Source organism: Corvus moneduloides, chromosome 16 (genome assembly GCF_009650955.1).
Source record: "Corvus moneduloides isolate bCorMon1 chromosome 16, bCorMon1.pri, whole genome shotgun sequence".
In the NCBI taxonomy this organism is placed as follows: Eukaryota; Metazoa; Chordata; class Aves; order Passeriformes; family Corvidae; genus Corvus; species Corvus moneduloides.
Window position 1 is genome coordinate 11,331,734 of NC_045491.1, and position 13,667 is coordinate 11,345,400.

The 13,667-nt window shown below is 37.8% G+C and overlaps 1 protein-coding gene across 1 annotated transcript in view; it reads left to right on the top strand.

Annotated features, from left to right (window-relative positions):
• The window catches only part of LOC116452167, a 75,289-nt gene that overhangs the window by 18,885 nt on the left and 42,737 nt on the right, over positions 1–13,667 (top strand). Inside the window, exons 14-29 of the mRNA XM_032126360.1 lie at positions 291–409; positions 1,436–1,717; positions 2,727–2,882; positions 3,333–3,517; positions 4,295–4,477; positions 5,850–5,941; positions 6,123–6,292; positions 6,579–6,738; positions 7,790–7,869; positions 8,393–8,573; positions 9,605–9,760; positions 10,676–10,809; positions 10,923–11,081; positions 11,666–11,846; positions 12,297–12,508; positions 13,061–13,249. Of these exons, the coding sequence (XP_031982251.1) occupies positions 291–409; positions 1,436–1,717; positions 2,727–2,882; positions 3,333–3,517; positions 4,295–4,477; positions 5,850–5,941; positions 6,123–6,292; positions 6,579–6,738; positions 7,790–7,869; positions 8,393–8,573; positions 9,605–9,760; positions 10,676–10,809; positions 10,923–11,081; positions 11,666–11,846; positions 12,297–12,508; positions 13,061–13,249 (2,639 nt within the window). The remainder of the gene's footprint in view (positions 1–290; positions 410–1,435; positions 1,718–2,726; positions 2,883–3,332; positions 3,518–4,294; positions 4,478–5,849; positions 5,942–6,122; positions 6,293–6,578; positions 6,739–7,789; positions 7,870–8,392; positions 8,574–9,604; positions 9,761–10,675; positions 10,810–10,922; positions 11,082–11,665; positions 11,847–12,296; positions 12,509–13,060; positions 13,250–13,667) is intronic.

Sequence of the window (13,667 nt, forward strand, 5' to 3'; positions counted from 1 at the left end):
TTTCTTCCAGTGCATTTATGTATCTTATGTATTATAAATAGTTTCCTTTTTGATGTTAGTGAAATAATACCCAGTAATATCCAGTAAATACGGAATTCCAGTAAATGGAAGTTACTTACAGTAATGTCTTTGCTGTATTAAAAAGTTAAAGAGTTTCACCTATTGACAATGTTTCATTCACCATCTTCTTATTGAGTGGAGTAACAGTTTTCCAAAGAATTATGAATTTTGCACAGTGTATGAGAACAGCTGATCCCCAGCTGACAGACATCTGGTATTTTCCATTGCAGCTGGTGCAGGTGCAAATATGGAAGCATCAGTGGTCTTTTCTCCTGCATCTTTTCTACCACGATCAGTCATGACAAATTTGACTGTTCACCTTATGGGACAGGCTATAAATCTCCTGGAGGCAAGTTTATGGATCTTTTTTAATTGTGGGGGTTTTTTATTCCCTTCCTCAAATGACATTTGGTATATTGAAGTACAAAACATTTTCTGTTTTCCTGTTGCAGTTCCTTTAGCAAAGTGTGCTTTTCACTGCTGTAGCACAGTTGCCTCAGACTGGTGAGTCCTCTGTGCAATGGGCTTAGTCAAAATAAAAGCACTGTCATTCTGCTAGTGCCATGCACTAGGAAAGTGACTTACACTCAGCTCCTGTTGATTCAAATGAAACATTAAAGTCAGTGCTTCCTGAGACACTGCTCTGGCTCCTGTTTAGGATAGTGAGACTCCTTTTCTTGATGTACAGTGGAAAATGGATTGGCTTGGGTACACCATTCCTTTAATACAGGAGACAGACTCATTTGTACTGAGCTGAAGTCACTGTTCTAGTGCCGTTGAGCATCCAGTGCTTGGGATATTTCAATGACCTGCCTGCAACCTCATAATCTTTAGCTGTGCCTCTGCTGTACCAAGGTAACAATGTGCACGTGAAAGAAAGAATTTAACGTAGCCTTCAGATCTCAAGTTTAAGCTTGCAAGAGAACAAAATTTTTTTTTCAGTGTCACATACCATGGATGTATGTGTGTTAGTAATTCTGTTTTAAGCAAGCTTCCAGACAGAATCTTGTTTCAGAGCATGAAAAGGGTATGTTAGTGTTTTCCAGCCAAAATACTGTTTTTAACATGCCAAAATAGCAGTAGCCCCTTCTGGCCCTTCATGGTGTAAATAAACCACAGTACCTGAATGAAAAAGGATTTTTATTTTGGACTGAGCTTTACATATCTAATTTTTATGGGAAGATCTAATACTGAAGTATCCAGTATTGAATGCTGAAGGAGGTAGAATGCTAAACTTTGTAGACTACTGTGATCTTGCTTGGTAAATCTTTTCTGTTGGTTGCATCTAGTTGTATATTTGATTTTCTGCTTTAGAACTGGCCATGGCCTGTACGTGTCACTGTTAGGCTTTTCACTGCTGTATGCTTTTCACTAGGTTGGTGTGCGATTGGAGAATGCTGAAACCCTCATAGAGAAGGGTTTTGGGCCGAAATCTGCTACTTTCAGTGACTATTTTTTTGGAAATACTAATGAAGAAAACCACAAGTCAGAAACCCCAGTGGAAACAGCAGAGAAAGTCAAGCAGAGGAACTCGAATTTGAAGCGATACAGCCCTGCTGATCATCTTGTGACAAAGTTTGGCAAGCCAAAGCTGAGAAAAACAAACCAAAATTGTCTTGGTAGAAAATACAGTAAGATGAATGAGTTAGTCAAAAAGGTAACTGAACCTGCAGATCTTGGAAAAATTAATGACATTTCCCAGTCAAACACAGGGCCCCATCTCACACTGGACAACTGCTCTGGATTACTGTGACTCCTTTGCATAAGACACATTTAACTCATTCTGCTCACTTGCAGAGAATTTAACAGCTGCAGAAAATACCGAGCAGCAAAGAGCCAGATCTTTAGTATTTTTCAGATTGCTTTATTGTCTCAAAACAATGACATTCAGCCATGGGATTATGTTGCCTGTGTTTTGGGCTTCCTCTCATTATTTTGAGCTCTGGTCCCTTTATGCTGATGTGCTTTTGTCTATTGACTGCTGTGCCACTGTAAACAGCCACTTGATGTTGAGTTCCTGAGTCCTGTTGTTTGCAGTCTGACTTCCCAGTTTGATGTCAGATGTTACATTGACCCTTTGTGAATTTACCCATTTTTGGAGAGCGCTATGTTTTATGCACACAACAGGAAAGCTCTGAGAATTGACTTCAATTGTTGATGTATTAGCTGGAAAACTCAGGGACTGTGATTCATTTAGTTTGTCTTAGATCATCTCTCTTCTTGGGACTCATCTTCCTAGGGTTTCTTGTTAGAGAGTAAGCTCATGATCATGTTGTGTTGCTGAGGTATTATAGAATCATTAGGAGAGAAAATGTAAAATTTTTACTTCCTAGCAGTTTATTTAGCAATCAAGGCATCCCTAATGTTGTTTTGAGATTGTATTTTTAAAAGCTTCCTCTGTTTGTGGGTATGTATTGCAATACTTCTCCTTTGCCTGCCATCTTAGGACTGGACATGAGCAGTGTTCATAGTGACATCCAGCTTGTGTGATATGGAGCTGAAGTGTAGCTGGAAAGAACAGCTACTAATCCAGGGTCTTAAGTGGTCTCCAAAGTATTTGAATGTCTCTTTATTAATAGCATAGCCTGCATTGAGGAATTGTTTATTTTGAGTTTGAAAGGAAATTATAACACCATTCCCTTTGATTTCTTTCTTTATCATGGCAGTTCACTGAGAGAACAGTAAGAAAGGAGGCACTGAAATGTGAGCTAAGCATGAAAATCTTTGGAAATGAACTTAGCTTCTTAGATTGCGAAGATTTAAGAAAACAGATGAAACATTATTCCTTAAATCTGGCTGAGTTGGCTGTTAGACTTCTGAAGGTAAAAGGAACCTTTTTTCTATTTGAAAGTAAATATCTTGAGAAACTGCTTTCTGACAGATATGTAAAAGATACAAAATATTACTTGTTTTTTCTCTAAAGTGAACTCTAAAAGACTCCAGTGTGTATTTGGTTTAAACAGCATTCAGTACATTAGGCAGACTTGTTCTTTTGTCTAATGGTTCTTAATTCTTGCTTCTCGCATTCAAATCCATTCATGCTTAAGTGCAAATTCTTTTTTTAACTGGGGTAGGACTGGTGTCTGACTCCTGCCATGGCCATATGCAGGCTTTGGGCTGCTTTCTTCTTGATATCCCAAATCAGCTCAGGTAAAAACACTTTCACAATAGATAGATGCAGTCAAAAGTTATATCTGGAAAAGTTCTCGAATGCTCGAATTTTGTTATGCAAAATAGAATTCTGGTTTTTGTTTGTGTTTTTTTCACCACAGGGGCAGGAGGTCCAGTTTAACAAAAGGATGAGTTTGGCTGCTGAACAGTTGCAGTTTCCAGCAATTTCAGGCTTTCCTGTTCAGCTGGCAGTCAATGCCTCAGCAGCAATCAACATGAAAATCAAAGGGAATGCAGATTTCAAACAACAGTCCAATTTCTTTCTAAATGGATATATCAAGCCAAGGTAATAAATGCTGCAAATGTGTCCCTTTCACATATTCCTGATGTAAAGTAGCAATTCCTGAAGTGAAAGTTTTGTGTGAATGCCTACTAATTAATTAGGAGATTCCTGAAGAACAAAAGCAGTCATCAGCCTTCTGCTGAATGGTTGCCATGGTGTAAGGGCAGCAGTGCTTTGCTGTCCTTCCTGTCTGATTTTGAACTCTCTTGCTGTGTTATTCCAGTACTGGTTTAAGCTGACTATTCCACTCTATCCCTAAATCAAAATCCTTTAGGAGCCTGCTTGCATGCAGATGCTTTACCTGTTACAAGTGGATTTTTCTCAGGATCAAACATGCTGTTACAGGTTATGGATGTACAAACCAGTGAATGATTTAATGCTGTTTCCTTTCCTGCCTGTTGTAGCTTTTGTATGTGCTGAATACATTGCTAAACTTCACTAAGGGCTGTACAGACAGAGAGAAACTTGCCCTGTGATACTCAGTTCTCATCGCTTTCCCTTTCTTAGTATTTCATGCTGAAGTCTGGGTTCAAATCCCTTCCTTAGGAGATACAGTAAAACTGTACTTTAATTCATGTTAGAGTGTGTGTGTTGGTGTATGTGCAATCTTTTCAGTTATTTCCTGAAACAAAATAGTTCAATTTATCAAAATATATTTTAATCATAGAATATACTGTGTTACAGCATCAAGAGCTGTGTATTTATTGAAATGGTTTAAATTAAGTGCTTTAAAAAGAAACTGCATTTCATAGAAGGATATGTACATGAATCTTTCAACAGTGCATTTGTCCAGCTTTCTGTCCAAATGGGAACTGTGGGGACTCTGGGACAAGCTGGTCTAAAGTGGTTAACAGGAATGAGGACATCTACTAGTCTTGATGGGGGAATCCAGGTGAAGAAAGGGAAAGAGTTCAAAGTTTTCTTGAACACTCCAGAAGAATCTCTGGACATAATTAATTTCAGGTAAGATTAAGCAAGGGAATCTTCTAAACCAGTTACTGTTAACTTTCTTGAATCAGAGCTTAACTAAAAGGTAGATTGATAGAGCAGAAATAGATTTTGTCAGAAAACAAGCTGTTTCAGTCTGACTCATAGTCCAAATCTGCCATTCAGAAGAAAAGGAAGGGGAGATTATTCTTTGAATTTTCTATTATTTTACCATTAAAACATACATTCATATCAAAGCCTTATAACAAAAGATGGAAATGAATTTTTTGTATTACCCTGTTTTTTCCTACTGAACATCAGTGCTGTTTCTGGAACTTCAGTATCCAAAGAATCTAGATCAGGATATTAAAATGGTGGAGGAAAAGTTTAGCTTTGCTTCCAGAGATGGTATTTAGCAAAACACAGGTGTAATTTGGAATATAGTAATAATAAACATGCCCAAACATTTCTGCTTGGTTTTTAGTTAGGTTCCTTAATGTTAGGTAAAGGTTGCATTGTAACATACAACCTCAACAACTGTCAGGTGTTAAGCAGATTAATTGCTTGTATTAATACAATCTAGGCTTTTTAGTTCATTTTGTTCTGCTGGCTTTCTCTTTCATTTGGACTTTTAGTTCTGATAGAAGTCCAAGAGAAGACACATTGTAAATGACATGTCAGCATGTCTTGGACGTGACAGCGGATGAAGTATTTACAGTTTGTGGATTGCTGCTTCTTCGTGTTTCTCTTGATTTGGGACATCATGGTGCCATAGGATATGCAGTTCAGAAAAGTGCTGAAAGTTTCTGGATTTCACATTTAAACCATTCATTCCCTTTGGGCTCTGGGAAACTTACAGATGTCAGGTTCAGTCAGCTAGGATGGATGACAGACCATAATGAAAGTCAAAATAGTCACTAACCCGTACTGTGCACTGTTTGAACAAAAGCCTGACTGAAGAGTCTGTTAGATGTTGCATTAACTCTCTTGCTCCCATCAAGTGCAGAGACCATGATTTTTGTATCAGCAGTTTAATGAAGTCCTGGAAGAATGTCAAGACTGGAACAAAACTGATGTCCCTACATAGCCTAACGGGGGAAAATGTATCTAGAAGCCAGGAAGTGAGTGGAGTTGCTATAAGCTGACTATACCAAATTGCTCAGAACAGAGAAATCTAATACTGACTGTAAGGAACGGCAGATGAATCTCAAGATAGTGACAGATTAAACATGAAAACTGTGGATAAAAGTCAGTGATAATTAGTAGAAATGTAGACTGACCATTGCAGAACTTCATCTTGTTTTTCACATCTGGGAGAAGGTGGCTTATAACTGAGAATTTTGTTTAAATATTACTGTAACTTTAGCATAATTGATTTTAAGTTATTGTTCAAAATTTTTGTTTGTAGCTCTAAACTGTACTTCAGAGTGGTGAATGATACAGAAGATATAGACGTCTTCCAAGACCACACAGAAACCAGGTCTTGCACTAGGGAGGACGGTGAGTTCAGCTATTATGTTTGTCTTAGAAATGCATTCTGAAATATCCACGACAGATCATTTTTATTCAGTAGTTTCTTTTTTCACATGTTATTTCTAAAAGGTCTACAATGCAATGTTAATTTTCATGTTTTCTTTGTTTGCTGTTCTAATTAAATGTTCAACTGTTGTCTTCCCACCAGTATCTGAGATTATTGGCTGGCAGCTGTGTTCTGAAATGTCCTATCCTGACCCAGACAGTGGTTTGGTTTTCCCCCTTAGTGTACCTTTGAGAGTGGCTGTGACATTAGCTAAGCAAGACAGAGGCCTGCAGCAGTACGTGGTGGAAGCTGCCTATAACTACATTGCTCAGGTACCACTGGCACACTGGACTTTGGCTTTTTAGTTGGTTATTCTGATGACAGAGTGCTGAATCTCAGTACTGCATATTCAACCCTCTGGATTCCAAGGTCTACGTTATTATTAATTCCATTCCCAATATAGGAGGAAGATATGTTGAACAAAAATTACTGATGCTGATAGTAGGTATATACTCTTTTTGTCTATGAAACAGCACACACAATCTGTTGTCTCAGTGTGAGAGATTGTTTTGTAAATGGTGTGCCAATGATAACGTGCTTATCTTTTCTTTCTTTCAGGATAATTCATGGATCCCAAGTGAAGCTGTCTTTCACTTCTTCATTGGGACTCCAAAGTCAGCATTGAAAAGAGATGTTGGTGTTGACCTAAGTTTTAGTGTCCCACAGAAGAAATTCAGAATCCAATTTATACAACCTAAGAAAAAAATTGAGATTGATGGTAGGTTTTTCAACTAAGAGCCTGATTGTCAGCTAATATCAGTTAGGAGAACTTTGTTACAATTAACTGAGAAATATCTGTGTATTTCAGTCACTAATCTAATGCTGAAACTACATTATGATGTGATAGCTGTTCAGTTTACTGCTTTAGGTAGCACCCATTCTCAATGGGGTTTGCATCTAGGTTAAGACTATATTTTGCACAGTTACAGGTTCGGTACCTGGTTCATAAAATCATGTTAGAGAAGAAAGCTGTTACCAGGATTGATGAAATGAAGGCTAAAGGACATGGATTGTTCTGACAACTTTTACATATGCTGAACTTGCCTTGCTGTTTCAGTTTGCTGTGTTCTGTTAGTTATGATATGAAGTTATGTGTTGCTAAATCAATTAAGTACTGACTATGATATTGCCATGCATTATAATAAAAAATAACATTTTAATCACAGTTTAATATAGAACACAAAGTCTAGTTGAGGAAATACAAACTGATAAATTCGTGGTAATAATATAGACAACATATTTCAGCTTCTTTGGCATGCTGGTCAAGTGATGTTTTGGGCTGATGTATTCTACCATATCACATATTTAGAATTTTCCACTCCATTTTTATTTTTTTTGATCCCGGTTATTTCCAAATGGATTGCAAGGAAGATTTACCCACACTGTGCAAAGCTTTGTGTGCACAGTGTTCTGAGCTCCTGAAATGTCTTCACAGCACAACACAGTTTACAAATTTTAGCACAGGCCTAAAGGAAGTATATAAATCAGTTCCAGAACTAAGCTGTTTTTGTTGGAGACAGCTTCATTGCCTCTTCTCAATTGTTCTCCTTAGAAAATCCTTTCAAAGTTACTAGTTTATTCAGAGGACACTTTGCAATATACCTTTGCAAATTCTGATCCTAACTTTTTAGCTTTGAGCTAATATTTATTATATTTTCACTATCTCTCTATCTATTGTTCATAACAAGAACAAGTATCATTTCAAGTATAGTTTTAAGAAGCATCACTGAACAGTAAAGAAAAAGTAAAGAGTTTTCTTTTTCTCCAAGGGAGAATTGAGTTTTCTAAAAGTTCACGAGTTGGACACCTGGAGCTGATAGTGGATGACCAAGATGTGTATTACATTAAGGTATGTTTGTATTCAATGAGCTCTCATTCTAGGGCGAATAGTTACATAAAAGCACAGAAAAGAAAGGCAATGAAAATACAACTATTGAAAAACAGTTTTGTGAGCAATCCATCAGAGAAGTTACCAGTTCTCCTTATTACATATTTTTGAGATAGACTCAGTGCTAAATTTTAACCTAAATCTCTGTGAGACTGCCAATATTTTCAGTAACACCGTATTAATTTCTGGCCTGGTATTGCAATGTTCGTAGTGATTCCAGTCCTAAAACCAGCAGAAGCTGAAGGAAGTAGCATCTTGCATCAGTTCAGTGTAACTGGAAAAACAAATTCATCCTTCCTCCCCATTATTTATGAATGGGGTGTGGAAGGTTTGTTGTTAGATGTATAGAAAAACATACATTTTCTTCTTCCTCTCATCTCGTTCCTGAAATACCCAAGTCTATACTACTGCTTTCTCAAAACTCAATCAACTTGTCTTGTTGAGGGTCTTGGAGTTGGCTTTTTGATTTATTTGTTTATTCTAGGGAATGACAGATTTTCAGATGCTGAATGGAGAGCAGAGATACATGACCCAGCTGGAGGTAAAGCTGATAAAGCAAAGCAGTCCTATCATTCTGTCAGGAAACATGACTAAACAGCTTGGCAAGAAGATAGCTTTTTCAGCATCTCTGAATAATTTGTTGAAGGATGCTGCATTTATTTCAGGTTAGAAGACAGTAAGTATTTGCCATATAAATGCAAGTTCTGGAGCACTTATTTGTTAGGATTGACTGGTTTTGGACACCTAGTCCTAAAATTCCTTTCAAATCCATAAAGACTGCATTTTAAAACTATTATTCTTCATAAATTAATATGAATATATACATTTCAGAATAAAAGAAATTTTTTTAAAAGTCTGTTTTGAATTACTGAAAAAGATGGAGAAAATAAGATATAAGGAATTACTTAACAAAAACATACCAAAACAATAGCAGCTGTTTTTCACTTTTGTTAGTACAAAACAATGCAGAGACACATATTTGTAGCTAAATGTCTCTTAAGACCTGTTGTTCTGAACATCTTGAAGACTTTTTTTCTCGCAAATAAGCTGAGGAAAATACAAGAGAAAGTATCAGAAAGAGAGCCTTAATATTTGTATAACATCAATACATTAAAATTAAAATAATACAGTGGAATAAACCCGTAATTTATTTTATCTCATTTTTGACTGAAGTGTCATAGTGTTACACAGTACTTTCAAATAGAACTGACTTTTAAGGAATGCAGAAGATCAGTTTGTCTTTTGGAAGAGGATCTTTTGGTGAAATTTTCATCATTAGCTTTCACGTGGATTGCCAGTGCCTGCATCAAAGCCAGTTCTGGTCTGATTTCAGACTCCTAGCACCTGAGAACTTGGCTGCACCAGTTTTACTGCTGCAAAGCCACAGCCTTGCTCTGACTTTATGTAGAGGTAACCACCCACGTGTTCACACATTAGGCCTTAATTAATTAAAAGGTCTGTATGTCAAATTTATTTCCTTTGAGAAGCAGCTTTGGCTGGATTCATTTCAGTAAGCTTGAAGCAGGTTGTGGGAAGTGTGGTCTGCAGGAGAGAGTCTGAGCATCCAGCTCTGTGTCTTTTTATCTGTTCACTACACAGGGAGTTCATCATGGTGGGAGAGTATGTAGTATTCCTTTGACTAGCTGAAGTAACTTCAAGTTTTGCCACTGCATAACCACTTCTATTCTTTCTGTAGCTTTTCTGGAGAAAAAGGTTGATGATAAGCTGAGACAATACTCGCTGGAAGGGGAGACTCACCTTCCAGGTGTTCTTGGAGTTCATGCCGTCGCTCTTCTCCAGCAGCGTGAGGGTTTGTGGGCTCATGGTCTGCAGATAAAATATGGACTCCTAGGTACACTGAAAAACAGGGAAAGTAAAAGTATTCTGTATTACTCATTTTTCCTACAAGATTTGCCTCTGTGTTTAGAACACTATAGAAAGATTTCAGTTCATTTTTAAACTGTGATCTGTAACCTGGGACAAGTTTCTCTTCTCAGTTGGATAAACTTTACTCTTTGAGTCTGCATATCAAAACAATTCGTTTTTAAAATGGGCTTTTCACAAGCATGTCCAACATTTGATTAAAAATCAGTTTTTCAGTGAGAATTGCTCCTCATTATTTTGTGTTTTTAGATGTTTGCATACATACACTTAATAACAATCAAAAGACTTAAACAGTGTCTTATGATGCCTGGCTATAGCTATGTAATTGTGAAATAAGAGACTCGGAGCATAGTTACACTTTGGTATAAACCCAGTTTGACATCTATTCCACACGAAGTGGTCAGCAAATACTTCCTTGGAGAAGTACTGGATTTTTTGTTTTAAAAAGTTATCCTCCTCATTAGTTGGAACTTCAAATTCCTTGTTTTAATTTCCTTCTCAGTCTCCAGAAGGGCTGGAAGTTCATTATTATTTTTTGTTTCAAATGAAATACCGTGTAATGTCATGATGTTGGGAGTAGGTGGTAACAGAAAATCATCAAATATTGTGAGCTATATCAAGAAAGCTGCAAAGGTTGATCAGGATTAGTTTGTAGTGCTTTTACTTCAACCAGGTAAAATTCTGTTTAAGTAATGAAGTTTGTGCTTTCCTTTGCATTTGTAGGATAAATCAACAAGTATATAGCTGTAAAAATAGACAAATCTAACTTTGATATTTTGCAAAACAGAAGTCTTGAAGCCAGTGTCAGATTTATACTATTAACATTTTGAAAGATTACTTCTGATTTATTTGAATAGGTAACTTTGTGATTTAACTTGAACAGGAGAGGCAAAAACCCCTTGCCACAAGTGCACTACGCAGCAGAAGGTTCAGGTGGAGACGAGTGCACAGGGCTTGTACAGACTGGAGCTGGGGCATGAGTTCCACTGTGTGCAGGCTCCCACCTACAGCCACAGGGTGGGTACAGCCCCAGGCACTCTGTGCTGGATGCCCATGCCACTTGTACTCGGGGCTGTCAACATGGACAGAAAGCAGAGTTCACAGCAAAAAGGTGATGCTCTCTTCTTTAGGTTCACCTGGAACATGAAGCGAGTGCATCTTGGATTTCCTCCCAGATGGAAGTGAACTATGGGAAACACTGGGATGAAATAAACAACAAGAAGAAACTGCTGATCAGCCAAGCCTTTAAGAACAGTTCCAGTTCATCTGTAGTCAGCTATTTCATAGAGGTAATAGTGATGGTTGAAAAGTAAGACCTCCACTTCAAATATTTAATAGACAAACTAAGAAGAAATTTTGATTTTTTTTTTTTTTTTATTATGACCTTTTTTTTTGTAAATATGATATGTACTAATAATATAGGGCAAGTACCCAGACTTAATAATTTTGAGTTAGGTGAGGTCTTAGCCCAGAGACGCTGAGATTGCAGACATTTGCTAAAAGACAAATTTTGCAAATACTGGAAAAGTTTGAGTGTAATTTGGTCTGAGGTTTTTGCGCTGTTAACTCATATAAAATGATTGTAGAGATTTACAAAAGCTGCTTTGCTTGACACAATATGGAAGGAGGTTGCAGGTTATAATAACTCAGAATATTACAGCATTTTTCTTTTTGAATCTCCTGTAGTTGTAACAAATGCATCTTAAAGAAACCTCAGTCTGTAATTGGTGAGCATGCATGAAAATCTATACAGTGAATGGCAAATGTGCAAAAGCAGAAGCTGTGACCTTCCTGCTACTGTGTGTGTATTGACTTAGACACTCCTAAAAACGGAATCTTGTTTTTATTTAAATTTGCTTCACTTCTTTTCCAGTTTACCATGCAAGTCCTGGAAAAACAGGTGAATTATAGAACCCAGCTGCAGCACTTGCACACCTCTCAGGTGTATTTGCAGAGCAGCACCAACTTTGAGGTGCAGTATAATGACCATGTACCATTTGTGGCTGGGTTGCAGTGGAAGGATGCATCCAGAAATGGCCTGAAGAAGTGGGAAGGTGAAGTACCACAAGCCATTTCCAGTCTGTGATTAGAAAAGCAGGTGTTGGAAGCTGCTGCCAGGTTTTTCTGAGCAGTTTTGCGTGAGTGCAACAGAATGATAAAGATTTTTGTTGGAAGAGAGAGACCCGGAGGTTGTCCAGCCCAGCTTTCTGCTCCAATCAGGACTGTTTCTAGCAGTAGGTCACATCTGTTGTGGATTTGTCTAGCTAAGTTTTTGAAATCTCCAAGCCTAGCTGGCTGGTCTCTTCCAGCAGTTCCATTTACACTAGTGAAGGACATTAATTTCATTATATACCTCCCGGAGATTTTAGCAATTGGAAAAGGTTGATAGTAGCATTTTAGCTTCATTCTGAAACCCCAGGATCTTATCAGCCTTGTTGTGGAGTTAGAATCCAGGTAGCTTGAAATCTCACGTTTCTGTCAGCTTTAATGTATGTCCTTTGCAGGTGGGTTGAATATGGACAGCCCATGGCTCTATCTGTACACAGCTCACAAACTGCATCAGCCTCAGCATTCTGCTTATTTATTGACATCTGAGCTGACAACTGGAAAAGCTCTCTCCATTAAAGACCTTGTACTGGAACTATTCTATAAAGATCAAGGCAATGAGAAGGAAGGAAAAGTTCACATTTACACACCAGCTACCACATACCTGCAGGTTGGTGACAGGGTGCTTCACAGAGTGTATGGCTTTGGGGACAGGGCTCTGTGCCATCACTACGCCCTGAGTCTATGGTTTCTAAGCTTCCTCGTAATTTATTTTAGACTGTGTTATGCAGTAGAGGTTTAAAACTAATTTCATCGTGGTTGCTGTGCATTAAGCAATATGGTAGACTTCTGTCATTATGCAATTGTCTAAATCTTTGACTTATGTTTATGATTAAGGTGTTCTTTTATCAGCTTTTCCTCCTTAGGTCACTACTGCTTCAGGCACAGCATGGAGGAATGTGAGAAACATTCTTGAATGAGAAAAAAGGGGTCATCAACTATTTTCTTCTCAACTATTTAGGTCTTTGTCTCTCCTTGTTTAGAGGAGATAAAATGAACTTTGAGCTCTGTATGGCAATTTTGAATATTTTTATAATGGAAAAGGTGGCACACATTTCTAATAGTTCTTGTAAATGATCATTCTGTCACCTCTGTGCTGTGCTGCTGCACAATGGAATGCTGTCTGTCCTAGCTCAGCCTGACTAATGTCTTTGTTTTTCAGGCATCCACATTTAATCATCTTGGGAGGAATGTTCTGCATAGCTATAGTGAAATGATATCTCTGTGGAATCAGCTTGTGAAGAATGAAATTCATTTGGAAAATAATGAACGAGCCAAACTTCTCTGCTTTAAGATTAAAAGTACAAAACAGGAATTTAACTTCACGGCCAGCTATCAGAGTCTGCCAATGGTGAGAAAAAAAAACAAAAGCAATTTTTTTGACTCAGCACTCTCTTCCTGAAAGATGTTATTGCTAGTGTTGAAACTTAAACCCTTCCAGTCCTGCATCTATTTCTGTCTGTTTTGACAGGCTGCAGTGTAAAACTAGGTTCAAAAAGAAAACAAAAACTTGTGTGGCATAGTTTGGAGTACTTCTCACCTATTTTGGAGGCCAGCTACAGACAGTCAGGGAGGAGAGGGTGAACAGAGACTGTGTGACTAGAAAGGGAGCTGGAGATGTGATTACTCACAATTTGATGCAGATATATGACAGGTGTGGAAGATTCTGCTGTCTTGGAGAATCAGAATCTCTTGCCTGCTAGTGAGCATGGTAACAGCCCATGTTTATATGCTGTTTTAATCTCTACATCCCTTCCAGTCTTAAAATA